At 37.5% G+C, this 27,896-nt stretch overlaps 5 protein-coding genes across 49 annotated transcripts; 2 read left to right on the top strand and 3 right to left on the bottom strand.

The window, feature by feature from the left end:
• LOC104729046 (glutaredoxin-C1) lies at positions 134-16,078 on the bottom strand. Of its 45 annotated transcripts, none has more exons than XR_758110.1 (54): positions 15,896-16,078; positions 15,724-15,807; positions 15,490-15,633; positions 15,369-15,387; positions 15,160-15,229; positions 14,921-15,052; positions 14,737-14,834; positions 14,521-14,618; positions 14,248-14,386; positions 14,042-14,168; positions 13,779-13,903; positions 13,537-13,686; positions 13,386-13,453; positions 13,155-13,281; positions 12,940-13,063; positions 12,703-12,825; positions 12,571-12,609; positions 12,312-12,421; positions 12,166-12,225; positions 12,006-12,084; positions 11,850-11,902; positions 11,671-11,755; positions 11,292-11,479; positions 11,105-11,194; positions 10,850-10,986; positions 10,361-10,628; positions 10,208-10,287; positions 9,905-9,984; positions 9,623-9,781; positions 9,348-9,461; positions 9,113-9,234; positions 8,884-8,971; positions 8,704-8,794; positions 8,371-8,585; positions 8,216-8,291; positions 7,901-8,150; positions 7,746-7,836; positions 7,531-7,615; positions 7,337-7,429; positions 7,159-7,217; positions 7,012-7,087; positions 6,831-6,921; positions 6,557-6,693; positions 6,389-6,473; positions 6,211-6,293; positions 6,030-6,090; positions 5,875-5,945; positions 5,702-5,781; positions 5,544-5,568; positions 5,354-5,460; positions 5,116-5,188; positions 4,794-4,881; positions 4,417-4,505; positions 4,215-4,328 (listed from the first exon to the last, which is right to left on the bottom strand). XR_758110.1 is itself a non-coding variant. In XM_019232851.1 (52 exons), exons 47-51 carry the CDS (start codon positions 4,868-4,870, stop codon positions 324-326), a joined length of 351 nt encoding a protein of 116 aa, XP_019088396.1. In that variant the 5' UTR covers positions 4,871-4,881; positions 5,116-5,188; positions 5,354-5,460; positions 5,544-5,568; positions 5,702-5,781; positions 5,875-5,945; positions 6,030-6,090; positions 6,211-6,293; positions 6,389-6,473; positions 6,557-6,693; positions 6,831-6,921; positions 7,012-7,087; positions 7,159-7,217; positions 7,337-7,429; positions 7,531-7,615; positions 7,746-7,836; positions 7,901-8,150; positions 8,216-8,291; positions 8,371-8,585; positions 8,704-8,794; positions 8,884-8,971; positions 9,113-9,234; positions 9,348-9,461; positions 9,623-9,781; positions 9,905-9,984; positions 10,208-10,287; positions 10,361-10,628; positions 10,850-10,986; positions 11,105-11,194; positions 11,292-11,479; positions 11,671-11,755; positions 11,850-11,902; positions 12,006-12,084; positions 12,166-12,225; positions 12,312-12,421; positions 12,571-12,609; positions 12,703-12,825; positions 12,940-13,063; positions 13,155-13,281; positions 13,386-13,453; positions 13,537-13,686; positions 13,779-13,903; positions 14,042-14,168; positions 14,248-14,386; positions 14,521-14,618; positions 14,737-14,834; positions 14,921-15,047; the 3' UTR covers positions 134-211; positions 306-323. The 45 variants fall into 45 exon arrangements, 9 of the variants coding, with proteins under 9 accessions (XP_019088396.1, XP_019088397.1, XP_019088395.1 ...); XR_758128.1 differs by having other exon boundaries at positions 15,369-15,418; positions 15,724-15,804; XR_758104.1 differs by having other exon boundaries at positions 15,127-15,229; positions 15,724-15,804.
• On the bottom strand, positions 1,987-2,660 carry LOC109124673 (glutaredoxin-C1-like; the record flags this gene model as incomplete). The annotated part of the gene is made up of 3 exons (XM_010447944.2): positions 1,987-2,220; positions 2,335-2,433; positions 2,522-2,660. Coding segments are annotated over 3 exons (324 nt in total), but the record flags the coding sequence as incomplete, so codon positions are not given.
• LOC104726906 (glutaredoxin-C1-like) lies at positions 16,911-18,407 on the bottom strand. Its single transcript, XM_010445867.2, has 4 exons — positions 18,113-18,407; positions 17,563-17,651; positions 17,297-17,395; positions 16,911-17,208 (listed from the first exon to the last, which is right to left on the bottom strand). Exons 1-4 carry the CDS (start codon positions 18,214-18,216, stop codon positions 17,120-17,122), a joined length of 381 nt encoding a protein of 126 aa, XP_010444169.1. The 5' UTR covers positions 18,217-18,407; the 3' UTR covers positions 16,911-17,119.
• Positions 18,616-20,924, top strand: LOC104726905. Its single transcript, XM_010445866.2, has 5 exons — positions 18,616-19,100; positions 19,549-19,618; positions 19,708-20,106; positions 20,204-20,538; positions 20,626-20,924. Exons 1-5 carry the CDS (start codon positions 19,017-19,019, stop codon positions 20,836-20,838), a joined length of 1,101 nt encoding a protein of 366 aa, XP_010444168.1. The 5' UTR covers positions 18,616-19,016; the 3' UTR covers positions 20,839-20,924.
• Positions 25,174-27,890, top strand: LOC104726903. The gene is made up of 5 exons (XM_010445864.1): positions 25,174-25,403; positions 25,958-26,027; positions 26,192-26,325; positions 26,640-27,101; positions 27,298-27,890. The coding sequence occupies exons 2-5, from the start codon at positions 26,001-26,003 to the stop codon at positions 27,710-27,712; spliced, it is 1,038 nt and encodes a 345-aa protein (XP_010444166.1). The 5' UTR covers positions 25,174-25,403; positions 25,958-26,000; the 3' UTR covers positions 27,713-27,890.

Below are 27,896 nucleotides of genomic sequence, written 5' to 3'. Positions count from 1 at the left end.
GGAGTACTTATGATCAGGAGTTCTATGTTGTGTTTCGAGCCTTGAAACAATGGGAGCACTATCTGGTTCAGCGTGAGTTTATACTTTTCACGGACCATCAAGCTCTCAAATTTCTTCACAGCCAAAAGGTGANTGTCACCGCCAATGTCGTCCAGTGGTTCAGCTCAGGAGAGTGTTAACTCAAATCTTTATTCCATTAATCTAACCAAACCTTGGGATGTTTTGTGTAAACAGAGTTAACAAAGAGAAAGGATATTTCTTTTATTTGGGTTAAGTGACAATACATTTTCATGATCTAAACATACACTGGTTTGAGCGTTATATCAAAGCTTGGAAGGGATATTGGAAAGAGCACCAGCTTCAGTAAGGAGNTATGAGATTGTGGGTTTTGAGTTCTTAAAAGATTTGTATGAACAAGATGAAGAATTCAAAGAATTGTGGGTCAAGTGTTGTAAGAAGCACCCTTCGGTTGATTTCCATGAACGTGACGGCTATCTTTTTAAAGGAGATAGGCTTTGCATTCCTTGTTCTTCTCTGCGCGAGAAGTTGATACGAGATTTACATGGCGGTAGTCTTAGTGGTCATTTGGGACGTGATAAGACAATCGCAAGTTTAGAGGAAAGGTATTATTGGCCGCATCTTCGGAAGGACGCTGGAGCTATTGTTCGGAGGTGTTATATATGTTAGGTTTCTAAAGGTCAATCTCAGAATACGGGCCTTTACATGCCATTACCCGTTCCTGATGATATCTGGCAAGACCTGTCTATGGATTTTGTGTTGGGATTACCACGGACTCAACGAGGTGTGGATTCTGTGTTTGTTGTTGTTGACAGGCTCTCCAAAATGACACACTTCATTGCTTGTAGGAAGACCGCAGATGCAACCAACATAGCCAAATTGTTCTTTCGAGAAATTGTGCATCTCCATGGAGTTCCTAAATCAATAGTTTCAGACAGAGATACCAAGTTTCTCAGCCATTTCTGGATTACGTTATGGATGCTGTTTGGAACAAATTTGAAAAGAAGCTCTACGGCTCATCCGCAGAGTGATGGACAAACCGAGGTGACCAACCGGACATTGGGCAATATGATACGAAGTGTTTGTGGTGATAAACCAAAACAGTGGGATCTCGCTTTGCCACAGGTGGAATTCGCATACAACATGGCCATGCATTCAGCTACAGGAAAATCACCATTTTCCTTGGTGTATACCTCTATCCCGAAGCATGTAGTCGATTTAGTTCCATTACCGAAGGCTCCTGGAGTTAGTGCGTCAGCTGAGGCAATGGCTAAAGACATTTTGGACACTAAAAAAGCAGTTCGAGCAAGCTTGGAAGCAACTGGGCAAAAGAATAAAAAAGCAGCAGATAAATGTCGCAGGCTCAAAGTTTTCAAAGAAGGAGATGAAGTAATGGTGTTTCTCAGAAAAGAAAGGTTTCCAGTTGGTACTTATCGCAAGCTTCAACCGCGCAAGTATGGTCCGTTCAAGATATTGAAGACACTCAATGACAATGCTTATGTAGTGGATCTTCCCGACGACATGAACATCTCTCATATGTTCAATGTAGCTGACATTTATGAGTATCATGCCGATTGTGTTCTTTATCCAGATGAGAACTCGGGGTCGAGTTCTTTGGAGGTGGAGGAGACTGATGCAGGAGACGGTTAACAAGTTCTTTCTAGATATTTTCCTATTTTAGTGTTTTCCTTTTCTAATTAGGATTCTAGTAATTTTCCTATTTTATGCAGTAGGCTTTCTCTATATATAGAGAGCTAGGTCTTATGTTTTAGACAACTATTATTCATTCTTATCAATCAAAAGTCTTGAATTTTCGAGCTTTACCTTTCTGGTGGATTCCAGAGCATATTTCTTCAAGTTTGTCGCTTGCAAACTTGATTCTTTAATTCTAGAACCAACGCTTGTTGTTCTAGTGCATTCCGACTGTGTCACCGCCAATGTCGTCCAGTGGTTCAGCTCAGGAGAGTGTTAACTCAAATCTTTATTCCATTAATCTAACCAAACCTTGGGATGTTTTGTGTAAACAGAGTTAACAAAGAGAAAGGATATTTCTTTTATTTGGGTTAAGTGACAATACATTTTCATGATCTAAACATACACTGGTTTGAGCGTTATATCAAAGCTTGGAAGGGATATTGGAAAGAGCACCAGCTTCAGTAAGGAGAGGCACAAGCTTGCCTTGCTTGTAAGTCTCCATCACTTCTGCAAAAAACAGAGCAACCACAAAATGACCAGTTTAATTTTTCAGCTTTGATTTTCGACCATAGTCTAAATTAAGGTGCAGAGAAAGAGAGGTTGTCTAAAATTTTCTCTTACTATCGCTTCCACCGATATGTTTTGCTTTGATGAAGACGCTTGGAACAGTGCTTTGGCCAGTCCACTCTGACAAAGCTGATTGGATCTTACTTCCATCGCCTGTTTTCAAGAAGAACAAGCAAAAGCATCAATATGATTCAGGTTTGTCGAGAATATCATCATTATTATTAGAAATTTTGTTTCTTACCTATCTCATCGAGCTCAAGTACTTTAAAACTTGCTCCAAGTTGTGTAAGCAGCTGCTTCACCCTCTGGCAATAACGACAGTAAGTCTTGCTGCGAAAGAGAAAATATAGTTCAAAAGTTAAGACTTCACAGTTCACACTTCACAAGTGACATTAAGACCAACTCAAAAAGTGGGAAAAGAGTCAACTATAAGCTAATGAAACTTTTTNCTCTCCAAAATGACACACTTCATTGCTTGTAGGAAGACCGCAGATGCAACCAACATAGCCAAATTGTTCTTTCGAGAAATTGTGCATCTCCATGGAGTTCCTAAATCAATAGTTTCAGACAGAGATACCAAGTTTCTCAGCCATTTCTGGATTACGTTATGGATGCTGTTTGGAACAAATTTGAAAAGAAGCTCTACGGCTCATCCGCAGAGTGATGGACAAACCGAGGTGACCAACCGGACATTGGGCAATATGATACGAAGTGTTTGTGGTGATAAACCAAAACAGTGGGATCTCGCTTTGCCACAGGTGGAATTCGCATACAACATGGCCATGCATTCAGCTACAGGAAAATCACCATTTTCCTTGGTGTATACCTCTATCCCGAAGCATGTAGTCGATTTAGTTCCATTACCGAAGGCTCCTGGAGTTAGTGCGTCAGCTGAGGCAATGGCTAAAGACATTTTGGACACTAAAAAAGCAGTTCGAGCAAGCTTGGAAGCAACTGGGCAAAAGAATAAAAAAGCAGCAGATAAATGTCGCAGGCTCAAAGTTTTCAAAGAAGGAGATGAAGTAATGGTGTTTCTCAGAAAAGAAAGGTTTCCAGTTGGTACTTATCGCAAGCTTCAACCGCGCAAGTATGGTCCGTTCAAGATATTGAAGACACTCAATGACAATGCTTATGTAGTGGATCTTCCCGACGACATGAACATCTCTCATATGTTCAATGTAGCTGACATTTATGAGTATCATGCCGATTGTGTTCTTTATCCAGATGAGAACTCGGGGTCGAGTTCTTTGGAGGTGGAGGAGACTGATGCAGGAGACGGTTAACAAGTTCTTTCTAGATATTTTCCTATTTTAGTGTTTTCCTTTTCTAATTAGGATTCTAGTAATTTTCCTATTTTATGCAGTAGGCTTTCTCTATATATAGAGAGCTAGGTCTTATGTTTTAGACAACTATTATTCATTCTTATCAATCAAAAGTCTTGAATTTTCGAGCTTTACCTTTCTGGTGGATTCCAGAGCATATTTCTTCAAGTTTGTCGCTTGCAAACTTGATTCTTTAATTCTAGAACCAACGCTTGTTGTTCTAGTGCATTCCGACTGTGTCACCGCCAATGTCGTCCAGTGGTTCAGCTCAGGAGAGTGTTAACTCAAATCTTTATTCCATTAATCTAACCAAACCTTGGGATGTTTTGTGTAAACAGAGTTAACAAAGAGAAAGGATATTTCTTTTATTTGGGTTAAGTGACAATACATTTTCATGATCTAAACATACACTGGTTTGAGCGTTATATCAAAGCTTGGAAGGGATATTGGAAAGAGCACCAGCTTCAGTAAGGAGAGGCACAAGCTTGCCTTGCTTGTAAGTCTCCATCACTTCTGCAAAAAACAGAGCAACCACAAAATGACCAGTTTAATTTTTCAGCTTTGATTTTCGACCATAGTCTAAATTAAGGTGCAGAGAAAGAGAGGTTGTCTAAAATTTTCTCTTACTATCGCTTCCACCGATATGTTTTGCTTTGATGAAGACGCTTGGAACAGTGCTTTGGCCAGTCCACTCTGACAAAGCTGATTGGATCTTACTTCCATCGCCTGTTTTCAAGAAGAACAAGCAAAAGCATCAATATGATTCAGGTTTGTCGAGAATATCATCATTATTATTAGAAATTTTGTTTCTTACCTATCTCATCGAGCTCAAGTACTTTAAAACTTGCTCCAAGTTGTGTAAGCAGCTGCTTCACCCTCTGGCAATAACGACAGTAAGTCTTGCTGCGAAAGAGAAAATATAGTTCAAAAGTTAAGACTTCACAGTTCACACTTCACAAGTGAAATTAAGACCAACTCAAAAAGTGGGAAAAGAGTCAACTATAAGCTAATGAAACTTTTTGAAGTTGAGAATTGAAACCCAGAATTAACCAGAGTGAGTCGATGATAATTGCAAAAAGAACAAGATTGATTTCATTTAGCATTTACCAATCCGTTGCTGGTTAAGTATAAACCTATGACGATCCAACGGATTGGTAACTGAAAACCTCAGAAACAACAAAAGCATAAAACCTGAAGACAACGACCGGGTACGAGGAGACAATCTCTTTGGTCTTGTTCATCGCCGTCTCCATCTCTTCCTTGCTCATCCGTTTTTTCACTGAACAGAGAACCCAATCTTACGAGTTTTATTGTTTTTTTTCTTCTGGTTGAATCGAGTCAAATTGCTTCGAGGTTGGATTTTAGTTAAATTAGCACATTTGTACGAAGTCAACTTGAGAAGTAAAAAAGTCTTGCTATAATAATAACACAAAGCAATGTCCAGTGGTCTAGAAACTCCCAAAGTGAGGAGGAATCACATGATGTATGGCTGTAATGGAAAAAGTTCACATACCTTGTTTTGCATTTCCTCCCGGATGGTCTCCAACCGTGGCTTCATCAGTTGCATATGATCATAGAATAGACTTCTGAAGGATGCAGCATACGGCAGAAAAAGAGGGTACCAAGTATAAACGCCACAAATTATAAGTTTAAGTTCATAGACTTATCCTTTTGTATGTCAAAATTTGTTTCAGAATCTGCGTATGTAAACACACAAGCAAGAAAAGAATGTAATGGTTGAAAGAACTTACAGCTTCTGTTGCCATTCATAGAATTCGTACAGCCATTCGATCAGGATAAAAGGGTTCGCTCTTCACATCTTACCCGTTTAATCGTTTTCTCCGATACCTATTGACACCTAATTAAGAGTAAACGATCAACATCAAACGTTAATTAAGTAACTTTCTATGACATAATTGTTCAAAGAAGAAGAACACAAACCTCCTTCAAAGCAGCAGCACCACTTCTTGAATCAACAAGAACGTCAACGATTTTTATTATGATAGGAAACAAGAAAAAACACACACGATTTGCATAAATTTTAATTTCGATTAGACACATGGACAAAAACAAAATGAAAAGGAGAGACGACCACCTACCTGATTTCCAATGTTGAGATGAGATCACCCACCACAATGTCATAGATTGAAATATCCACTCGTCTTCCACCTCTGGTCACCTGCACCAATCAACACAGGTGTAGTGTAACTAAGGAGGGAACAAGAAAAAAGATTATTGAGGGAGGAAAAATTACATTGGTGCAAATCTATACCTCTAGATGTATGAATCTCTTTTCATCACTCAAGTTTTAAAAATGGAGAGGCTGTTTGTAGTCACTGACAGCTGCAGAGGAGACAAAAAGCATCAGAAGAACACTAAGAGTCATTATAAAAATTTCCCATATTAAGTGAAACAAGTTAACATTACCTGTGACAAGAATCACTGGAAATGCAATGCTTCCTCCATCATACCAACCTTCTTTGATACCCTGTCGATATTAGTTTCCAAATAGGCAAAATTATGTCAGACCAAGGTTAAATTGCAGTTGACGTTACACTTGTCAAAGTGGAAAGAGCCAGATTCTTATTAAACTGTTTTCACTACAAACCTCTGTTTTTTCATCCCAAGTGCTAAAGACACTACTGCAGCAGCCATCAAAGGGAGATCATGGCAAGCACCCGAAAGAAACCTCTGTGATGAGGAAAAAAACACAACACGCCTAATGAGAAAGTGAGCAGGGAAAACCTAAGCAACACAGGAAAAATAACAAATGTGCAACTTCATACCAGAAACAATAAAATGGTCTTGCGCAGTAGCAAGACATGACATGGAACGCTCCACAATGGCATAAAGATGGTATTTTGTAGAAACCTGAAGAAACAAAATGATAACCAGTTAGGATGTTAAGACATGGAAATCTCAAGATTATTTGATGGAACGAAAAGGTCACTTACGAACTGGAAGCCAAACCGTCTAGGAGAGAGAGAAGCTGAAATGCTTGTAGCCCGGTGAATCCTGCTCTGAGTACAAGGAAGTGTAGCTTAGATACTTCTCTTCCACCCATCAATTTTACTTGCTCATCATGTACAATCTGCAACATATCCATGATAAGCCACACGTTAGTACTATTGAAACCAAAACGATAGAGTGACACAGCTATACAAAACCATTATGCCAATGAAAAAATATGTGGAAGGACGAAGGAGATGAAACAGAAACCAAAAATACCTTCACCAAATGCTGATCTGGTCTGACTCCACGAATGATGCCCATCCCAATGGCTTGGTCACTAACACCTTCTAACAACTGCGAGACTCACCTGTTAACAAAACCACCAAGAGAAATCAAGTTTTGAGCTCAAGGGCAAAAACAAAAAACAAAAAACAAAAACAAAGAAAAAATGTTGAACCTTGGCCTTTGAGTTTGCTCTGCAATAAGCCTCCTTAACCCAGGGAGTAAAGAAAACGCCAAATATATGAACAAAACTGGTAATCAGAAACACATTCAGACATCAATTTGGTAATCAGAAAAAGAACTTTAATAAAATTTGTGTTACCTTAGGTAAGGCGAGCATATGAGCGGGTCTTTGTCGAGATATCTCCATACAAAAGGTATCTGTATGAAAACAAGAACATGAGTTTAGTATCTGCAACATAGAACATAGGAAAAATTAAAGTTAGAATTGAGACGGATACAAATTGGCAATACGAAGAAAGGTTTTGGTAGGCTAGAACCTGTTGCATCCACTTTAAGATTGAAAGGTTCTCTCCAATCAGAGGATCCAAAAAGCGAGTTAGGATTCGAAGATCCAATCCATTTCCCCTGCACTATAAACATAACACATGAAAGTCAAAAAAGCACAACAGAAAATTTAGTAAGAAGCTTACCAAATTACAAAATTCAATCTGAGAAGGAAAGACACACACACCAAAGCTCTGTAGTACGTGAGAGCAAGATGAGCACCATATAGCTCGTCGGCATCTAGGGTAGCAAAAGGTATGGAAAGGTTCAATCTGCAAAAACAAATAAACACACAAAAAATTAAGTCAATGGTTGGATTCTGAGGGCAGAGAGAAGGTGATAAAGCTATATTACATAAAAGAGTATAAGGTGGATGATATATAACATAACAAGAAGAGCAACCAGTTTGATGTTGTTACTGTAAGGCGAAGTTCATCTTTGTGTTGGTTCTGAATCTTTTCATTCATTTTTCTAACCATAGCATACCTCCGATCTGCACCAAAAAAATAAATTAGAAGAAGCTGACATTAAAAGATGAAAGAACTGTACATACATACCTTCAAAATCTGTTTGATGCTGTTACTGTAGGAACGGCGGCGACCGTGTTCTAAATCTACTTTATTGCTAGAAACCCACTCAAGTGAGATCAAAACGAAAAAAAAAGAAGCAAAATTAGAAGCCAACCCGTGTAGGAGAGAGGGGAGCTAAATTGCTGGTAGTCCGTTGAATGCAGCTCTGAGTACAAGGAAGTGTAGCTCCGATACTTTCTCCTCCACCCATCAATTTCAGTAGCTCATCAAGTACAATCTGAAACACATCCATGGTAAGCCACACTTCAGTATGATTGGAGCTTGAAAGTTAGTATATGATACCTTCTGTGGGGTTTGAAAGGGTTAAGGAGAGCCATGCATGGGGGCACTGGGAGAAGCTGTCCACAAATATAAATGGCTGCAACATAGAACAGAAAAGTTAGTATTGAGACAGATACAACTTCGCAGTAGCAATAAAGGTTTTGATAGGCTATTACCTGAGTTCATGTTTCATCCCCTTGAGAACCTTTATTACTATTGAAAGGTTGTCTCCACTGAGAGGATCCAAAAGCGTGTTATGATTGGAAGATCCAAAAGCGTGTTATGATTAGAGCTGAAATGCTGGTAGCCCGGTGAATGCAGCTCTGAGTACAAGTGTAGCTCAGATACTTTCTCATCCACCCGCCAATTTCAGTAGCTCATCAAGTACAATCTGCAACATATCAAAGAAAAGCCACACTTCAGTACTATTCAAACCAAAACGATAGAGCTATAGAAACCATTATGCTAAGGACTAAGGAATAAGGAGATGAAACAAAAACAAAAAATACCTTGACCAGCTGCTGATCTGGTCTGACTCCACGAATGACTCCCCATCCCAACGGATTGGTCACTAATAGAACTGAATAAACCTTCTAACATCTGGGAGACTCATTTATTAGTAAAACCACCAAGAGAATCCCAAAATTGAGCTCAAGGGTAGAAAAAGCAGAGAAAAAAACTGAACATACATCTCAGCTCTTCACTTGGCTCCTTGTGTAATGTACCTTCCATGGCCAACAGTCTTCGATTTCAACCAGCCCCATATCTCTGGCCTCTCTACTCAGCACAGAACATCACAAAGAAAGAGAGAAACATGAGAACTGCAAACAAAGAGCCAACTGAGAGTAGAGAGTACCAAATCTAATTGTAAACAAAGAAATATGAGAAGAAGAATGAAAAGAGAGAAAGTGAGAGTACCAAATCTAATTGTATCCCAAGAGGTCTTTTCCAGGGACTCGTTGTCTTTGCTTCCTCTTTAGATCAGAGAGTACCAAATACTTCTCCGCCCAGCAATCTCACTAGCTCATCAAGAGTACAATCTGCAACAAAGCCAGGATAAGTCACAGTTCAGTCAAGGCTCATCATGTACTACCAAAGCAAATTCGCTAATGCGTAAAAGAAACAAAAATACACAGAGAATGAAGAAGGGAACCTTGGCCATTGAGTTTGGCTCTCTGCAAGCAGCATCCTTCCTCCAGTCAAGTGAACAAACATTTGGGATCTTTTTCACTTGGCTCCTTGTGTATCTTCCATGGCGAGAATGCACCTACCAAAAAGAGACAAGGTGTAAAAAAGAGTATATTAGTCGGATAGATAAGAAAAGAAAAGCAGATGAAGATTCAGAGAAGCAGACCTTAGCAACAATCATGTGTACAAGTTATGAGCACTTGTTAAAGTCTCAAAAATCAAGAAGAAGAAGGATCGAACCTTGACCTTTTTGAGTTTGCTCTGCAAACAGCAGCCTCACGTCCACCACCAGTCAACTGAACAAACATCTCGGCTCTTCACTTGGCTCCTTGTGTATCTTCCATTGCCAACAGTCTTCCATTTCAACCAACTCCTCCATAGCTCCATTACAATGCTTACCTAACCAAGTAACATTGTATTACTTCAAACAGATGGAACCAATACAATTAGGAAGAGACTATATTCAATGTGAAGAATAATTAATACTTTGCTGTCCACTCTAAGAAGAGGTTTGTTAATTACCATGTGTATATTATAATGCCCCCCATCAGTTGAAGTGGTGGCATCTCCAACGGGAAAATAAATGGTCTAACCATTGTTACCTGCATCACACACAAATCTATGGTTTCAAAAAAAAGGCACAAAACAGAGTTGTCACCAAATACAAACATATAGAACGAATGTGTATCTTAGGTACGGTGAGCAGATGAGCTGCCTTTGTCGACATATCTCCATAACTTTAGTATCTTCGAATATATAGAACAAAACTATTTTCTTTTAAGGTCCATCGACTTATCTCCTTGGGATTGTTTAGATTTCTCTTACCAGTGATTCTGAGGAGCTCCAGTTGTTCTTCCTCTGAGTCCAGAGAATATAGTCCCATTCACCGAGTTCCCTACTACGACCTGCACAGATTTGTTACATCAATGTCAAAGGGAAGAGAAGAAGAGACTGACTTAAGATGATGATCAGACCAACCTCGTGAACAAAAAGCATCTTGATCACATTGCCACGCAACATAATCGACCTGATATTAGAGACCAAAACAAGGGTTACAATCACATCTACAGAGACTTGTGGAAATTTGGGATAGTTCTGATTTCTCTTATCAGTGACTATGAGGAGCTCCAGTTGTTCTTCCTCCGAGTCCAGCGTATGTAGTCCCATTCTCTGGCGTACTTGAGCAGGATGAGAAACAGAGAGCTCCTCGGCATCTAGGGTAGCAAAAGGTATGGAATGGTTCAATCTACAAAAAAAAACACAAAAATTAATTCAACGGCAGGATTCTGAGAGTGGAGAGATACATAACATAAAAGAGTATAAGGTGGATAATACATAACAGAACGTAAAAGAGAGTAACTAGAACCAGTTTGATATTGTTACTGTAGGGGAAGTTCATCTTTGTGTTGGTTACAATCACATCTACAGAGACTTGTGGAAATTTGGGATAGTTCTGATTTCTCTTACCAGTGACTATGAGGAGCTCCAGTTGTTCTTCCTCCGAGTCCAGCGTATGTAGTCCCATTCGCTGGCGTACTTGAGCAGGATGAGAAACAGAGAGCTCCTCGGCATCTAGGGTAGCAAAAGGTATGGAATGGTTCAATCTACAAAAAAACACAAAAATTAATTCAACGGCAGGATTCTGAGAGTGGAGAGATACATAACATAAAAGAGTATAAGGTGGATAATACATAACAGAACGTAAAAGAGAGTAACTAGAACCAGTTTGATATTGTTACTGTAGGGGAAGTTCATCTTTGTGTTGGTTCTGAATCTTTTCATTCATACTTCAAACCATAGCATGTCTCTGATCTGCACACAAAAAAAAAAAAGAATTAGAAGAAGCTTATTTACTTTTATTTTTTAAAAGTTCTGACATTAAGGGAAGGAAGAATTGTAACATACGTACCTTCAAATTCAGTTTGATGATGACCTGACTTAGCAAAGTGTAGTTTAGATACTTCTCCTCCACCCATCAACGGATATAAAACGTTACCAGCCTGAAGAAGCAAAAGTCGCGTAACCACCAACTGTGATCTCCCAACGCTTTGGACGAGAGAAGTTGCCCGTAAACCCACACCGAAGAACATGATAATCCTAAAAGACACAAAGATTAAGGAAGTTAGACCAAATCCAGGATATTCAATCTATATTGCTAACAAGCAACAAGCAACGATGGTCATGTGAGGAATGAAGGAGACCAAATTATATAAGATGTAAAAAAAAAGAAAAGAAAACCTCGGTGGTTTAGAGAGGAGCTTAAAACACAAGAAGCTCCAAAGTTTCACCTTTTGGAGGACATGTAACCTCTACATCTTTGGACTATTTGGCCGCTCAAGTGGCAGTCCAAGAGCCAGGTCCCATATCAGGTACCTGAGAAGAGAAAGATAACAGCATCACAAAGAAGAGTGGGGGTATATTCAAACGATAACTGTCAATAGCACGAAAGGCATGTATGTGTATGTACCTGTTAGCAGATGACGAGGCTCCTTGTGACAGCCAAAAAGCACAGTATAGTATCTATATTTGAAAGAGAGGTTAAATTTTTTTATAAAATAACCAAGATTCAGCAAAAAAAGGCCCAGGGTTAGTCAAATTAAATGATAACGATGCAGTTTTGTACCTTGCTTTCGGTTTAGACGATAAGAGTTCAGCAGCACTCCGCTATGAACATCAACGTTAGGCCACGAGTAGTTCTTGACCTGCAACAGAGATTACAAGATTCAGAAAACCAAAGGAAAAACAGAATTCTGGTAGGACATGAATGATAATGTAAATAGTACCTTTCCCAAGCTCGGTTAAAATTGGAGACACCAACAACTTCATATATAAAGCTTGGGGACCTATAAAGTTGAATAATTTGTGAGCCAGTTAAAAAAAAAAAAAAAAAAAAATTAAAGCATATGACCAAGTATATATGAAACGTTACCAGCCTGAAAAAGCAAAACTTGCATAACCACCAACTCTGATCCCCCAGGCATTGGACGAGATAAGTTGCAAAAGATGGCATCAAATCCACACCAAAAGAACCGGATAATCCTAAACACAAAGATAAAAGGAAGTTAGAACGAATCCAGGATATTCAATCTATTGCTAACAAGTAACAAGAGACGATTATGAAGGGAGGAATGAAGGAGACCAAATTATATATATGGGAAGATGTAAAGAAAAAAAAAGAAGAAGCAAACCTCTGGAGGTTTAGATAGGAGCTTAAGACCCCCACGAAGCTGCAAAGTTACAACACAGAATATCACAAAGAAAAAGAGAAATATGAGAATTGCAAACAAGGAGGAGGATGAAAAGAGAGAAAGTGGGAGTACCAAATCTAATTGTATCCGAAGAGGTCTTTTCCAGGGAGTCGTTGTCTTTTGCTTCCTCTTTAGATAAGAGAGTACCAAATACTTGTCCACCACCCAGAAATTTCACAGCTCATCATGTACAATCTGCAACAAAGCCATGATAAGTCGCAGTTCTGTCAAGGCTCATCATGTACTACCAAAGCTAAAGCGCTAGTGCGTAAAATAAACCGAAAAATAACAGAGAAAAAAGAATGGAACCTTGGCCCATTGAGTAATGCTCTCTGCATGCAGCATCCTTCCTCGAGTACACCAAGTCAAGTGAACAAACATTTGGGATCTTCTTCACTTGGCTCCTTGAGTATCTTCCATGGCCAAAATGCACCTACCAAAAAGAGACGAGGTGAAAAAAAAGTATATTAGTCGGATAGATAAGAAAAGAAAAGAAAAGCAGATGAAGATTAAGAGAAACAGACCTTGGCAACTATCATATATCATATAATAGAGGCCGGCGAATACTCTAATCTTGACCAAGAGATCAGCAGCAGCAGATTTGAATGGCATCAAGGAATGAGTCTCATCAAACATCCATGGAAATATCATCTACGTATATAAATCCAAAAGTTGTAATTTTAGTTAAACAACGTGAACCAACCAATCATCCAAGCTACAAGAGTAATTTTTAGTCATATAAATAAGAGAAATACCTTGGAAACATGTACAAGTTATGAGCACTTGTTTGAGTCCTTACGGCGCAAAGTGCCCCACCAAAACTCTGCAGAAAAAAAAAGAAAGAAAGGGTGACTAAATTAGACAATACAAAGGAAAAATCAAGAAGAAGAAGGATCGAACCTTGACCTTTTTGAGTTTGCTCCGCAAACAGCAGCCTCGAGTCCACCACCAGTCAACTGAACAAACATCTCGGCTCTTCACTTGGCTCCTTGTGTATCTTCCATTGCCAACAGTCTTCCATTTCACTCAACTCCATAGCTCCATTACAATGCTTACCTAGCCAAGTAACATTGTATTACTTCAAACAGATGTAACCAGTACAATTAGGAAGAGACTATATTCAATGTGAAGAATAATTAATACCGTACCTTGCTGTCCACTACGTACCTGAGAATTGCTGCTTTCACCCACTTTAATATTGAAAGGGTTCTCTCCATTGAGAGGATCCAAAAGCGTGTTATGATTGAGAGGATCCAATCCGATTTTCCCTGCACTATAAACATACCAAAGGAAAGTAAAAAAGCTCAGAGACCAAACAGAAGAGAAACTTTAGTAACAAGCTTAAACATAACAAAGGAAAGTAAAAAAGCTCAGAGACCAAACACAAGAGCAACTTTAGTAACAAGCTTACCAAATTATAAAATTCAAAGTCTGAGAAGTAAAGACACACACAAGACCAGAGAGCTCTATAGCCATAGCAGTTAGGATATCAATCACCAATCCAAGAGCGTGTTAGATCCAAATCAACTTTCCCTGCACTATAAACATAACACACATTAAAGTAAAAATAAGCTCAGAGACCAAACACAAGAGCAACTTTAGTTATAATAAGCTTACCAAATTACAAAATTCAAAGTCAGACAAGTAAAGACGCACACACCAGAGAGATGTGTAGTGCTTCAGGAGGAGCAGGATGAGCACCAGAGAGCTGGCTCGTCGGCATCTAGGGTAGCAAAAGGTAATGGGATGGTTCAATCTGCAAAAACAAACCAAAACACAAAAAAAGAGTTAAGTCAATATGGTTGGATTCTGATAAGAAAAAAAAAGAGTGTACAAGGGTGGATAATAGTAAAACAGAACATAAAAAGGGAACCAGTTTGATGTTATTACTGTACAGAGAAGTAGTTCATCTTAGTGTTGGTTCTGAATCTTCTTCGTCAATTCTCCAGACCTTAGCATAGCGACCGTGTTCTGAATCTACTTCGTCGCTTCAAATGAAAAAGAATAAAACTAATCATCAGAGATCAAAGAAGCAAAAATTGGGAAGACAAACCATGGGGGGAGGAGAAGAGAGAGAGAGAGAGAGAGAGAGAGAGAGAGAGAGACGAGTTGAATTGGTGGGTGAGGATTGAGGAAGCAAGAACAGAGTAGCAGACACCCAATGGAATCTCCAGCGGAAAACTAAATGGTTTAACAATCGTTACCTGCATCAAACACAAATCTATGATTTCAAAACAAAGCACATGACAGAGTTGTCAACAAATACAAACATATAGGAAGAATGAGTTACCTTAGGTAAGACGAGCCTTTGTCGAGATATCTCCATACAAAAGGTATCTGTATAAAACATGACAACATACGAAAGGTTCTCTCCAATCAGAGGATCCAAAAAGCGTGGAAGATCCAATCCACTTTACCTGCACTATGAACATTACCACAGGAAAGTAAAAAAAGCTCAGAGACCAAACACAACAGAAACTTTGGTAAGAAGCTTACCATAATCTGAGAAGTAAAGAGAGAGAGACACACCAAATCTCCGTAGTACTTGAGCAGGATGAGAACTAGAGAGCTCCTAGCAAAAGGTATGGAATGGTTCAATCTGCAAGAAGAAACAAAACACAGGAAAGTTAGAAGCTTACAAAATTAGAAAACTCAAAATCTGAGAAGTAAAGACACAACAGCAATTTAGCTTCATCAATTGTTTATATGTAAGGGAATGAAAACTGTAACATAGGTACCTTCAAAATCAGATTGATGCTGGTACGGTAGGAACGCCGGCGACCGTGTTCTGATTTTAATTAGAGAAACAATTGAAACAGAGATCAAAACGAAAGAAAGAAGCAAAATTGGAAGCCAAACCGTGGAGGAGAGAAGAGGAGTTGATGAATTGGTGGTTGAGGAAGAAGCAAGAACATGTAGCAGACACAATCTCTCCCCGTAGTTCTGGCTTCAGACATAGATTCACGTCTCGATCATGGTTTTGCAATCTTGTCTAAAAAAACCCTAGAAAAAAAAAAGACAGAGAGGTATGAGAATTTGCAAACACGAAGAAGAAGAAGGATGAAAAGAGAAGAAAGCGAGATCAGAGAGTACCGAAGAAGAAGAAGACGAAGAAGGGCTCGTCGTCTTTGCTTTGATCCTATCCTGCATCGCTCTCGGAATCCGCTGATTTTGCTTCTCCGGCCAAGACAATTAAGAAATACTCAATTAGAATCCATTATGAAGGAAAAGGCAGAGAGACGGAGAGAGAAAGAGAGAAGCTTACTTAATTAGTTGGAGTCGAACAATGGGATGATCGATCCATCGGCTTCTTCATCATAGTCGTCCCGAGACCACCGGCGGCGATCTTCTCCCACTAAGACAATTCGCAGAGCGCTTGTTCGCTCTCAGTCGCAGAGAGAGCAACAAAGAAGAAAGATGAGTTTTTTTTTTTCCACCGAAAGATGAATGAATGATGAGTGATGAGAGTATTTATAAGATTTTTAGGGTTTCACACTTTACATCAAATAGAAATAGGAAAACTTGTTTTCTTTCCTTTAGGATTAATTTTAAAAAAATATATATATTTATATATTGATGGAAATCCTAGGATTAAATTTTCCTTTTTTGCAAAACAAATGGAAATCGTATTAGATCCTAATTCCTAACGGTCAGAAAAAAAAAATTATTAATAATACACTAATTCCACTTTTATCTTTTGTTTAGCAAGCTATCACATGGTTCATTCTAAAGAAACCATCATCATCAATCACAAACACAAAAAACATTAACTGGAAAAAAAGTGTTAAGAGAAATATACAAACAACTCCCAATATTGTTCAAAACTATCCAATTTTTTGCTCAAAATGTCAAGAAACTACACCAAAACTCAATAGCCAGCAGAGCAAACAAGACTGTCTTGCTGCAAAAGAGAAAACAAAGTTCAAAACTTAAGACCAACTCAAAACGTGGGAAAAGAGTCAAGTATAATATGCTAATGGAGCTTTGGTCTTGTTCATCGCCATCTCTACCTCTTCCTTCACTGAACAGAGAACCCAATCAAATTTTAGCTAAAGACTATACCTTTTTAAGGATCTAGCAGAAATCAGTCAAATCATCTCTTTACAGGTGTTTCTTGCCAATCTTACGATTTCTTCTGGTTGAATCGAGTCAAATTGCTTCGAGATTGGATTTTAGTTAAATTAGCACATTTGTACGAAGTCAACTTCAGAAGTAAAAAAGTCTTTCTATAATAATAACACAAAGCAATACCCCCAGTGGTCTAGAAACTCCCAACAGCGTTTTACTCAGAATCAATTTTCCCATTAACCAAACACCAGCAACGTGAAGAGCACACTTTTGATGTTATTGTGTAAAACAGAGTTAAACAAGGACAAGGATCCTTCTTTATTTGATTACATCACACATACGTTTCTCATGATTTAAAACATGACATTCTTCTTCACATACTTTATCTTTGTCGTCCTAAGTAAGACGCTGATTTCGAGTTTCACCAAAGCTGGGAAGAGTTATTGGCTATAGCACCAGCTTCAGTAAGTAAAGACACAAGCTTGCCTTGCTTGTTACTCTCCATCACTTCTGCAAAACCCAAAATGAACAGTTACTTAGATATTTTGACCTGAAAACTTAATCAAGGTGTAGAGAGCTTTTTCTAGTTTTCTATTACTATCGCATCCACCAATATGTTTTTCTTTGATGAAGACGTTTGGAACTGTGCTCTGTCCAGTCCACTCTGTCAGAGCTGATTGGATCTGACCTCCATCACCTGTTGAGTAAGATACCACAAACCACAGTATTAGAGATTCTCTCAGTACGTCTTAATAATGAAACAGTGCTTCTCTAGAGATCATATCCATAACTTTTCCATGAGAAAACTAGAAACAAGATATCATTACTACAGGTATTGAGTGGACAGGGGATTTGGTTTCTTACTCATCTCATCGAGCTCAAATACTTTAAAACTTGCTCCTAGCTTTGTCAGCAACTGTTTCACCTTCTGGCAATAACCACAGTAAGTCTTGCTGCAAAAGAGAACATGGATCAAAACTAAGACTCAAAAAGCTGAAAGAGTGGGAGCAAACGGAAAACTCTGAAACCCCATTAGTAGCTTGCACGGATCCATTCTATTCATAGAAGCTCAACCGTTAACAGCATTTAACTAGGCAGACCCTTAGTAAAAAAAAAACAGTAAGATTTTAAAAGAATTCGACAATTAGTCAACTAGTGATGATCCCTAGCTTCCCAAAAGTTGAGAATTGGATCCAATACTGTTATCTTTTACAGCTACATCTAACTACTTTTAAAATTGAGAACTGGCTTTTCTACATGGTAAAAGACTCCAGCTTTCGATAAAACAAAACCTCAGAGACATCTTAAGAAGGTGGACAATAACATCTCCAACAATACCCAAATCATCAACAAATACACAATCATTGAGAAAACTTAAGAAGAACAAAAAAGAAAGTCCGAGTACTAAAAAGACCTGAAGACAACGACAGGGTACGAGGAGACGATCTCTTTGGCTTTGTTCATGGTGACCTCCATCTCTTCCTTGCTCAATCGGTTTGCACTGAACATAGAACCCATTTCTTCTCTTTGCGAAAGACTATATCTTTTTTAAGGATCCACCAGAAATCGGACACAGCGACAATACCTACAACAGATGTCTTCAGCTCTTGTTTCGTGCCAATCTTTGCTGGCTAAACCAAGGAATTGAAGAAACGAATCGAATTCGGATATTGTCGTTTACTTTTTTAAAAAAGGAACCAAACAAGAAGTCGAAGAATCGTGACGGCGAGGAGAAAAGACTATGGGATTCAGTCAAACCACAAATCGACCGGTTCCGTCCGGTTATTCATATCGTGATTTATCCGGTTTAGTTCGGATTTTAAAGAGGCTGACTTCAGAATCAAACTCGGACCGGATTCTGACCGGGTCCAAATTTAAAGAAATTGATTTGACCTGTGAAGTAGTAGAGGTAAGAGAACAAAAGACAAAACTTTTTGGATTTTAGAACACAAGAGAGAAGAGAAACCTAGACAGGTCTGTGTAAGATGGAGATTTGTTCAAATGAATAATACATACATCCAACAATCCCTGAGCTAAGCCCAAGCCATTGCTCTCCTCACTTTCCCCAAATAGCCTTTCTCTTTAATTTCTCGGAAAGTTTTCAAATTTTGTTTCTCTGCTTCTCTTTCCGTAGCGGAGAAAAGGTTTGATTTTTGTGCGAAAGTTTTTGTCTTTGTGGGAAACTTGAGGAATTCGTGTTTATCTATATCATGGGGTTTTGCCCGTTTATGTGATAAATAGAATAGATCAAACCCTTGTTGCTCGGCTAGGGTTTAAGTGGCATCAACTGTGTATTGCTTCTTCATCCTTCACCGGTCATGGCTGCTAAATTAGTGTCCTCCTCGGCTTCTTCTGTGATTCCTTCCTTTTTCTCACCTTTTCAACCTCGCAATTCCTTTCAGGTAACACACTTTTGTAATCAATCTTTCTTAGAGTTTCTTCTATGCTGCATCTGTGTTTCTTGCTCCCAATGTATTGTCTGGATATATGTTTCTTGTACTGTTCGTTTAGATAATGTGGTTTGAGAGAGTAAGAACCAATTTTGTTATTCAAAATTCATGTGATCTATAGCTAGGAACACTTTGGTTGTGACATTGAAATATCAGTGAGTTTGAAGTGAAGTTAAAGAGCAATTCGAACTTAAAAGTTGATTCGGACAATGCAATCTCTGTTCTCTCTACATTATCTGAACTTCATCTGATCAATATGCTTATTAGTTTATGATGGGATGAAATCAAGTGTTTGTTTCATTTGTTGTTGTTGTTATGTAGTTATTACCTGCTGTTTCTCAGTCTTCTTACCGCCATGTTTATGGATATTTTGCTGACTTTCACCTTTTCAAAACTCCAGTTTCCTTCATCAAGGCATCAACCTGCTCATCTCCATTATTACCATCCTCTGCACCTTAAACGTGATCAAAGTAAGCCCCTTTAGTCTTTTTCCGCTTTCAGGTATGAGTTATGATTTGTGAGTAAGATTTCTGATCGTGTTTCACTTTATTATGAGCAGTTAGTTCTCTTCACCTTTCCTTCAGAGACCAAAAACCAAGAGAAATCTCCCAAAAGAGAGCTTATTTGCCTCTTGCTACTGCAGAAGACCAGTTCCAATACACTGACCAACCACCCGACGATCTAGAAACAGTAGGTCACCAAACTGGTCCTGAAGCTCCGCCTCAAGACAGTAGTTCCAATATCTCATACAATGGAGACGGCAAACCGGGTTTCATTTCGTTTTATAATCAACGGAATAAAACCGAGAATAATATCATTGTCCCTCTTGAAGCCAAAAGCACATGGGGAAGCCTTCTCTGGCTCATTGGTCCTGCTGTCTTAGTTTCATCTTTCATTTTACCTCCGGTTTACTTAAGAAGAATAGTCTCAGCAGTTTTTGAAGACTCTTTGCTCACAGGTTAATTCTTGCTTCTCCCTTTTTCGATTTACTTCTGACCTTTCTCCTCCAAAATTGCAGAGACACAGTCATTGAATTAATATTCTTCTATATGCAGACTTCCTCATACTGTTCTTCACTGAGGCTCTCTTCTACTGTGGAGTTGCTGCTTTTCTTATGATAATAGACCGTTCAAGAAAATCATCCGGATTTATTCCTCAGAACCGAACCAATCCTTCTCAGCTAGGACAAAGAATCTCCTCTGTAGCAACATTAGTGCTTAGTCTTATGATTCCAATGGTGACAATGGGATTCGTCTGGCCATGGACTGGACCTGCAGCATCTGCTACTCTTGCACCGTACCTTGTTGGTATCGTTGTTCAATTTGCATTTGAACAGTATGCTAGATACCGCAATTCTCCATCATCTCCTGTCATCCCCATCATCTTTCAGGTATGTAAATCACTCTCTTTAAAACCAAACACTTCTAAAATATCTCACTTTAACACATTTTTGAAGGAACCTTTATTGATTTTGTAGGTATACAGACTACATCAGCTGAACAGAGCGGCACAATTAGTAACAGCATTGTCATTTACGGTTAAAGGAGCAGAGTCAACTGTTAATAATCTGGCAATCAAGAAATCGCTGGGTACACTTTTGAATGTGATACAGGTTTTAGGTGTGATTTCAATTTGGTCTATATCAAGTTTCCTCATGTGGTTATCATCACCTTCCCAGACCCAGTCTTGATGTATTAAACAGCTTTCTTGCTTTTTTACAGTCCAGTTCAAATTTTTACAGAGAAATATATAACACATCTGTTTCAAGTTCTTTAAGTGAAGAGAAACTCCTACTGTTGAAAGAACAAATTTATGCTTCCAGATGCTTTGAGAAGTGCTTAATGTGACTCCAGTCCACCAACACATTTTCTTGGAATCATATAGTAATTGGAAAAGTGTCCAAAGCTCTTCAATTTATGGAAATTGGATTTTCTTCCGAAAATAGTTACGATATCTTTACTTTTAGGGGAATGTGAATATCTTGTCTGAAAAAGTCCATAATGTTCTTTTCAAATTGCTTTATTTTTTAGGGTTTGGTAGCATAAACTTTATCCCAACATTTCAACTTTCTCAAAGCCATCGTTTAATCTGTATCGCAATCGTTTAATCCTTATCATCCAAGAAATAAGTCAATCAAGGGAAGTGTTAGTCATTTACACTTTAAATTTTATTTCCCATGTAGCACCACTGCACTGGACACAAACATCGCTCAAGAAAAACAACGTTCAAAAACAACGGGTTAAAAATATATAATGGTAATAATGTATGCCATAAGGTAAAAAATCGATTTCAATATTACTAAAAAGATATTGAAATCGCGATCTTTTACACACCGAAGGGTCAAACATGAAATGAGGCACTTTATAAATCAATCTATGCAAAAGATGGCCGCTCTGCCTACGAAAGAGTCATGACATGCGGATGGAAGATTTTTGCACATATCTCATTCAAAAGATTACTATCTTGACTAAGAAAGACTTAAAACTGTAGCTACTATTGGAATGGACAAGTAGTGATTCAACCAAACTAGCAAAATCTAAGATTTTGAACAAAAAGAACTATAGAACGCACCAAACAAAAACAAAAAAAACAAAACTTGTGACATTTTTAAGCATAAGATTCAGATCTGTTATCCAACTATTAATGGATACTATCTTATGACAAGTATCAATAACGTGTAAGAGACAAGCAAAACGTATATAGTAGGCTAAAACCTAGAAAGAAAAAGATAGAAAGACATGGAATCGAATAAGGAGGAGACACAAAGGAGGCTTCTAAAGTTTATGAGAGGATTAATATGCAAGAGGAGGTTTGGTTTATATAGAAGAAGGCTTGGGAAATTAGGTCAATGGTGTCTTTTAGTCGGTTGAAATATCAATATAAATGGAAATAGTATAAAAATGGAAATTTATTTTCTAAGAAAAGAAGGACATCTGTTTGGTCAGCGGGCAGACGGCATGTTCAAAGGAAATTGGGATATTTTGGGCAGCTGCTGCCCGGTCAATAAACAATTCAGCAACTTGATGTTCCCGGTTCATTTTGGTTACTAATCTAATTGTTTTCTTTTCCAATTTCGATTTCGGTTTAATTGGTTTGATTTGTGTTTCCTCTCAAGTTTTGTAAGCTGTATAATACAAAGTCGATTTGTAACTGTAAGGTCCCTCCCTTAGCTTAAAGAGGAGTTTCTCGCAAGTCTTGTCATCAGGTTAAGCTGCAGTAAATTTATTTCATGCTAATTTGAAATCAATCTCAAAGCATGAAGAGTTGTCATACGTCTTTCCCAACTTAATAACCATCCGACCACAACTTGTTGGATTGATAGGTTCTCTTTGGTTCATTACAAAAGCTTTATTAAATCCAAAAAGAAAGAAAAGAAAAATCAAAAATTTAAAAACTATCTTAAAAGATGATTTAAAACATTGAATGTTAAACCTACGTGATGATGCGGAAACAAATTGGATTTGTGGAGTTGTGGAGGAATCTCTGACGATCAAAGACTGGATTCAAAATCTGGTTAGTAATCACACTATTTTGTAAATTTTTAGCATCCAAAAAACAAAACAAAAAACTCATTAAAAAATAGATGAGACAAGGAATATAGACCTTAAGGTCAGTGGGCTTGGTGTATTTTTTGTTTACCAAGATTCTAACGTTTTCTTGTTTTTAGTTACTTCACAAAGCAAACAGTAGCTAGAGAAAGCGTAAGTTATCAGAGGAGATGATAAAAGTATGCGTCAGACTCTTCTCTTTCTTGCAAGCTTCAGGGAAGTTACTATGCTTTTGATGACCAAATTTTAAATTCAACAGGGCCGTAGTACAACATGATTATGATCGAAGTGTCATATATTGAAAGGACTTTGAGCTCAGGCTTCAACATGGGATAGTTTGAAAGAATAGCTAGGAACCGAGGGATTTAAGTTGTTTTCTCTCTATTTTTTAAAATGATTACGAAAAATATTATTTCATGTTGAAAATATAATTAGAAGAAACAAAACATCACTAAATGTAAAGAGTCTTTTTGTTGTCGTTGTTGTGGAAATTATATTTAACTAGATTAGGACCTGCCCGATGTGCGGGTTTATAATTTTTAAAATAAAATTAAATTTATCAAAGAACATAAAGTAAATATTTTTAGTAAGTAAATAGATATATTGAAGTATGCAATGTGATATTTGATGTAAAAGATGTGACTCTACGGTTGAAATTATTAATCATATCTTTATTTTGAATGTTCTCGTTCGTGTGAAGTTTGGGATTTATCTCTGACTCCGGTCATGTCAGAGGGTTTACCATATGAGTCGGTGTACTCGAATTTGGATTTTGTTTTCTGGAGGGACGCCTCTCAACAGGGTGATCCTGATTAACTTCTTCAATTATCATGGATTTTATGGGCAGTCTAGAAGGCCATAAAAAATCAAGGTTAAGAGATAAAGGCGAATGATATAATTACTCAGACTTTGGCGATAATTTAGCCTGGAAATAGGCGCTCCCTTTTACGACAGTCATGTCAACTCCATCTTCGTATTCAGATGTCCAGGTTTCTTCACCTCGTTGTCAGATTGATGGTTCTTGGAAAGCAACCAATGTGCATTCATGATTGGGTTGGTATTGTTGCGTTGGTGAGGAGCGAACCTTGTTGTTGGGGGCCAAGTAGCGGATACGTGTTGAAGGGATCACTTGTCAACATTTTGAGACTGATTGTGCTGAGTTACTCACTATGGTGCAGTTTTCTGAATATTGGCCGTCCTTCTTCAACTTGCTCGATGAGTTTAACTCGTTGGAGTCTTTTACACTATTCTCCATCTCTTGGATCCCGCGTGCGTCAAATACGAAAGCAGATTGTCTTTCACGTGCTTCGTGTTCTCTTATCTTTGAAGTTTCTTTTATAAATCATTTCCCTCCGGTTTGGGCAGCTAACCGAGAAATTTTCTTTTAATAGTTTGATTGTAAAAAAAAACAGTAAATAGATACACTTTTAGTTAAAGAAAATATATGTAGATGAGTTCAAAGTTATTAAAATAAAATTAAATTTAACAAAGAATAAATATTTAGTTATTTTCGTAAGTAAAAACAATATATAAAGTAAAGAAATAAACTTTTAATTATAGAAATAGTTGTTTTTTTTTGCTATAATACACTAATGTATATCCATTTACAAATCTTATATCTACATCACCACTAAAAGTGTATTTGTACACACAAATATATTTTACTGTTAAAATATATTCTTTAGTCTTTACTACTACCAACAAATTGTCTTTATGAACACATTAAAGAATATATTATATGTCTCTTTACTTTAACATTTGTGTAGTTACAAAAACTCATATGTTAATTTTATATATTACAATAGCAGTCTTTTTGAATAAATTATTTGATTGGTGAAAAAAATATGAGACAATCTATTTTTTTTTTTATGTTTTTTTTTCAACAATATTTTTCTTTGTGTAAAGGTGAGTATTTACATTTTTTTAGAAACAGTAATTAATTGTATAATTTTCACAATCTTTTTTTTCTTATATAAAAAGTAATATTTTTTCTTGTAAAATTAGCAACTTAAAATTAAAATAAGTAAACAATATTATAATTCGAATTTTATGATATATATATATATATATAATTTTCTTATAATGATTTTTTCTAAATTTTAAAACTGTTGAAATATTTTAAATAAATTTTCTCTATTTTATTTTTATATAAAACTTTTTATGGTAGGTTTTGAGTTTTTACATTTTTATTTTTTAATACTTTAATAAATTTAAAATTGATATATGTTAATATCTGAATAATACAATTGACATAAACACATGTCATGATCCTGTTAATGAATAATTTTGACATCAAACTTTATATAATAAAATTTTAAAAAAATCATTATATTTTATTTAGATGTTTTCGTTATTTGATTATTTTGACTACAGAATGGAAAATCAATTTGTGACTTAATGGAGAAGGAAACGACGCCGTTTAGAAGGTGTTTGGTATAAGAAAACCTTTGATTAAACCGCTTTTGCCTGATGAAATCAATCTTCTCTTCCAATATCTTTTCCAATCCCTTCTTCTCTTTTTCTCTCTATCATCTCTATCCGCCCCTTTCTTCCTTCCCTCTCAAACTCCAATCTTTCTCATTGCTTTTTTGATTCAAAGCTTTCAATAGGGTTCTTACCCTTTTGCTTATTCCTACCTTCTCTTCGACAAATTCTCTACCTTTCTCTCTTATTCGCACGGACGAAGACAAGGAGCTCCATGATTGAGGTCGGTTCTTTTGCTCCCCTTTCTCACTCAATTTCTCCGCAGCTGTATTCTATTCTTTTTTTATGGATTTTGGGTACTTTTTTTCTTGGTCGATATGTTTCGTTTGTTAAGGGAACAAAACCCAGAGGATTTTTCCAGGTTTATTGTGGTTGCGCTTTAGATTTATGCTCTAGTGTAATCTAATCTGATTTTGGAGAATTTGTTGTTGGAGAATGGTGTTTTGTAGCTTAGCGGATTCAAAATTTGGAAAATTTATGAATTTTGAGTTAGCTAACGAGGTTATCTTATTTCGGTTTTTTTGCTCTGCTTCGTTCAAGTTAAGTAATTTTGTTTTGAGTTGTCTATGGAATTGCATTTTGATGTTGTGATTTGATCATTTTTGGAGGTTACACTCATCTATTTCAATCCTTTACGTTGCCTCCAATCCAATTCTCTTCTTGGATAGTTTCTTAGAATTTGGCAAACCTATGATTTTCTTGGTTTTATTGTCGTTGCTAGTTGCTACATATGCAATATTAAGTAACTAAAGTTGTTGGTTTGTAAATGATGGACAGACTGTGACCTTTGAGTAAATGATTTACTGCTCAGCTAGAGACAATGGTGTTGGTAACCCATAAATTGCAGGTATGATATCGATCTTAAAAGTCCTAAATTCCATGTGTCTTTGTATCTCTGTAATGTTCATGTTTGCAAACGGTTGTGCCTTCGGTTTCACTCTTGTGAAGGCTTTTTTTTACTTGTCACTCTAGAAATATAGATGTTTACCATCCCCGTGTTATCACGTGTAGGGTTCACATGTCTTGTCTCCTTGGAGTTCACCAACATGGACCAGAGGCTTGAGTTTAAGGAGACCTGTTACGACTGTGCACTTTGTTGAGAGGAAGGACAAGCATTTACGATTGAAGCAACGATGTTGTTTTAGGTGAGAATCCCACATAACAAGTGTCTGCTTAGGTACTGCTTAGTTTGAGACTCACACTCTTTAAGTACTCTCGTGGAAGGTAGATATTTGTATATTTTGGATGGAAATGTGCCTCGTTATAGGCTGAGACCTAACTGTTAGCTAATAGATTCCTTGTTAGATACTGAGAACGGTTACTGCATAGGATCTGGTGTACTCCATAATAGACTTTGGATCCCTTAGGAAACCATATAGATATTAAGTTATAGCTCATATATAGTTCCCTTTGCAATTGATTCTCAGAATCATGAAATTCTGTGAAAACTCTTTTGCAGTTTAGGGTCCCCTTGCAATGGTGGATTGAAAGCAAAAACTTTCAGAGTTACATCTTTCAAAGGTGGCATCCAAAATAATGAATCAGGAGGAAGTGAGGGTGGGAAGAAAGTTACAAATAACTCGGTCAAGCTATCTTACCGCTCAGATGATGACGAAAATAATGTGAACGGCTCTCCAAAGGCACAAAACACTTCGTTTTCATATACCTCAGAAACAGAAGATTCAGTCTCAGGGCAACCTGCTATCCAGAAACTGTTTAAAAAATGGTTAACAATGCTGCGCACACAATCACCTATTCAAGTGATTGACGAGGCTTTGGGAGGAGAACAGGTTCCACAAACGACGAATCCAGAAACTGAATCAGAAATCCAGAAAACAGAAAGCCTCCAGAGTACAAAAAATACAGTTTGGTCCTGGTTTTGGAGTCTAGATGCAGCTATCAAGATTCCGTTACTGTTATTGTAAGTACCAGCATCATAGCATCTTTTTACCTTTGTTTGTTGTGGTAACAGATAGATTTGATAGTAGAAAATCAACTAGATGTAAACTTCTGATCGAAAACTGTTCTAACGAAGATTCAAGAGAGTCACAGCCACCTTCTAATCCAAATTCCTTTATGTGTATTACTTATACTATTTTACTTTGACCATTTTGCAGTGTTCCAGCTTTCCTAGCTGTTAACGCGATCTATGGAACTGAAGTTACAAAGGAGTTATCCCCAATGTGGGTGGCCGGTCCCTTGATTGTCGCACTTTATATCAAAATGCTCCAAGGACTATGTGCCCTTTACGCCTTCTGCTTCAACCAAACCATCAAGATGATAAGAAACTTACCATCGTATTACCTTGTAGCATACCATTACATTGCCCATGGAAAGCTCAAAGACGACGTGAAAGCTCTATTGTTTCGACCAGTGGTGGCCATCAAGAACACAGACTACAAAGAGCTCACAGGCACCAAACTGAAACAGTTCCAAGAATGGATCATTGAGAAATACCTGGATTTTGTTGAATCTGTATGGCCTTATTACTGCAGAACTATCAGATTCCTGAAGAGGGCTAACCTGATTTGAAGCTCTGCAACATAGAACCTCTCAAATTCTGACTTCTCAGGGCTTCTCTATGATCTATCTCTCTGTGTTTTGTTTACCCTTTTTTCATTCTTAATTTTAGGAGGCTTTTCATGTTTATGCTGTTGTCTCTATGTATACTGTTACCTTTTTTGAGGTTTTACAATGAGTTATTTTACTATCGAGG

The sequence above is a fragment of the Camelina sativa genome, chromosome 11, assembly GCF_000633955.1.
Source record: "Camelina sativa cultivar DH55 chromosome 11, Cs, whole genome shotgun sequence".
Taxonomy (NCBI): domain Eukaryota; kingdom Viridiplantae; phylum Streptophyta; class Magnoliopsida; order Brassicales; family Brassicaceae; genus Camelina; species Camelina sativa.
The sequence above is the reverse complement of the archived record's forward strand: the minus strand, read 5'-3'. Positions and strand labels throughout refer to the sequence as shown.

What these genes read in the sequence shown, in the direction of transcription:
- LOC104729046 (XM_019232851.1), bottom strand. Translation starts at nt 4,870, where the DNA reads ATGAGCAAGGAAGAGATGGAGACGGCGATGAACAAGACCAAAGAGATT. An exon ending in ACTTGAGCTCGATGAGATAG is followed by an intron (nt 4,329 to 4,416) that starts GTAAGAAACAAA and finishes TCTTGAAAACAG; the next exon opens with GCGATGGAAGTAAGATCCAA. An exon ending in ACATATCGGTGGAAGCGATA is followed by an intron (nt 4,116 to 4,229) that starts GTAAGAGAAAAT and finishes TGTTTTTTGCAG; the next exon opens with AAGTGATGGAGACTTACAAG.
- LOC104726906 (XM_010445867.2), bottom strand. Translation starts at nt 18,216, where the DNA reads ATGGGTTCTATGTTCAGTGCAAACCGATTGAGCAAGGAAGAGATGGAG. An exon ending in ATTTGAGCTCGATGAGATGA is followed by an intron (nt 17,396 to 17,562) that starts GTAAGAAACCAA and finishes CTTACTCAACAG; the next exon opens with GTGATGGAGGTCAGATCCAA. An exon ending in ACATATTGGTGGATGCGATA is followed by an intron (nt 17,209 to 17,296) that starts GTAATAGAAAAC and finishes TGGGTTTTGCAG; the next exon opens with AAGTGATGGAGAGTAACAAG.
- LOC104726905 (XM_010445866.2), top strand. Translation starts at nt 19,017, where the DNA reads ATGGCTGCTAAATTAGTGTCCTCCTCGGCTTCTTCTGTGATTCCTTCC. An exon ending in GCACCTTAAACGTGATCAAA is followed by an intron (nt 19,619 to 19,707) that starts GTAAGCCCCTTT and finishes TATTATGAGCAG; the next exon opens with TTAGTTCTCTTCACCTTTCC. An exon ending in TCATCCCCATCATCTTTCAG is followed by an intron (nt 20,539 to 20,625) that starts GTATGTAAATCA and finishes TTGATTTTGTAG; the next exon opens with GTATACAGACTACATCAGCT.
- LOC104726903 (XM_010445864.1), top strand. Translation starts at nt 26,001, where the DNA reads ATGGTGTTGGTAACCCATAAATTGCAG. An exon ending in TGGTAACCCATAAATTGCAG is followed by an intron (nt 26,028 to 26,191) that starts GTATGATATCGA and finishes TATCACGTGTAG; the next exon opens with GGTTCACATGTCTTGTCTCC. An exon ending in AAGATTCCGTTACTGTTATT is followed by an intron (nt 27,102 to 27,297) that starts GTAAGTACCAGC and finishes ACCATTTTGCAG; the next exon opens with TGTTCCAGCTTTCCTAGCTG.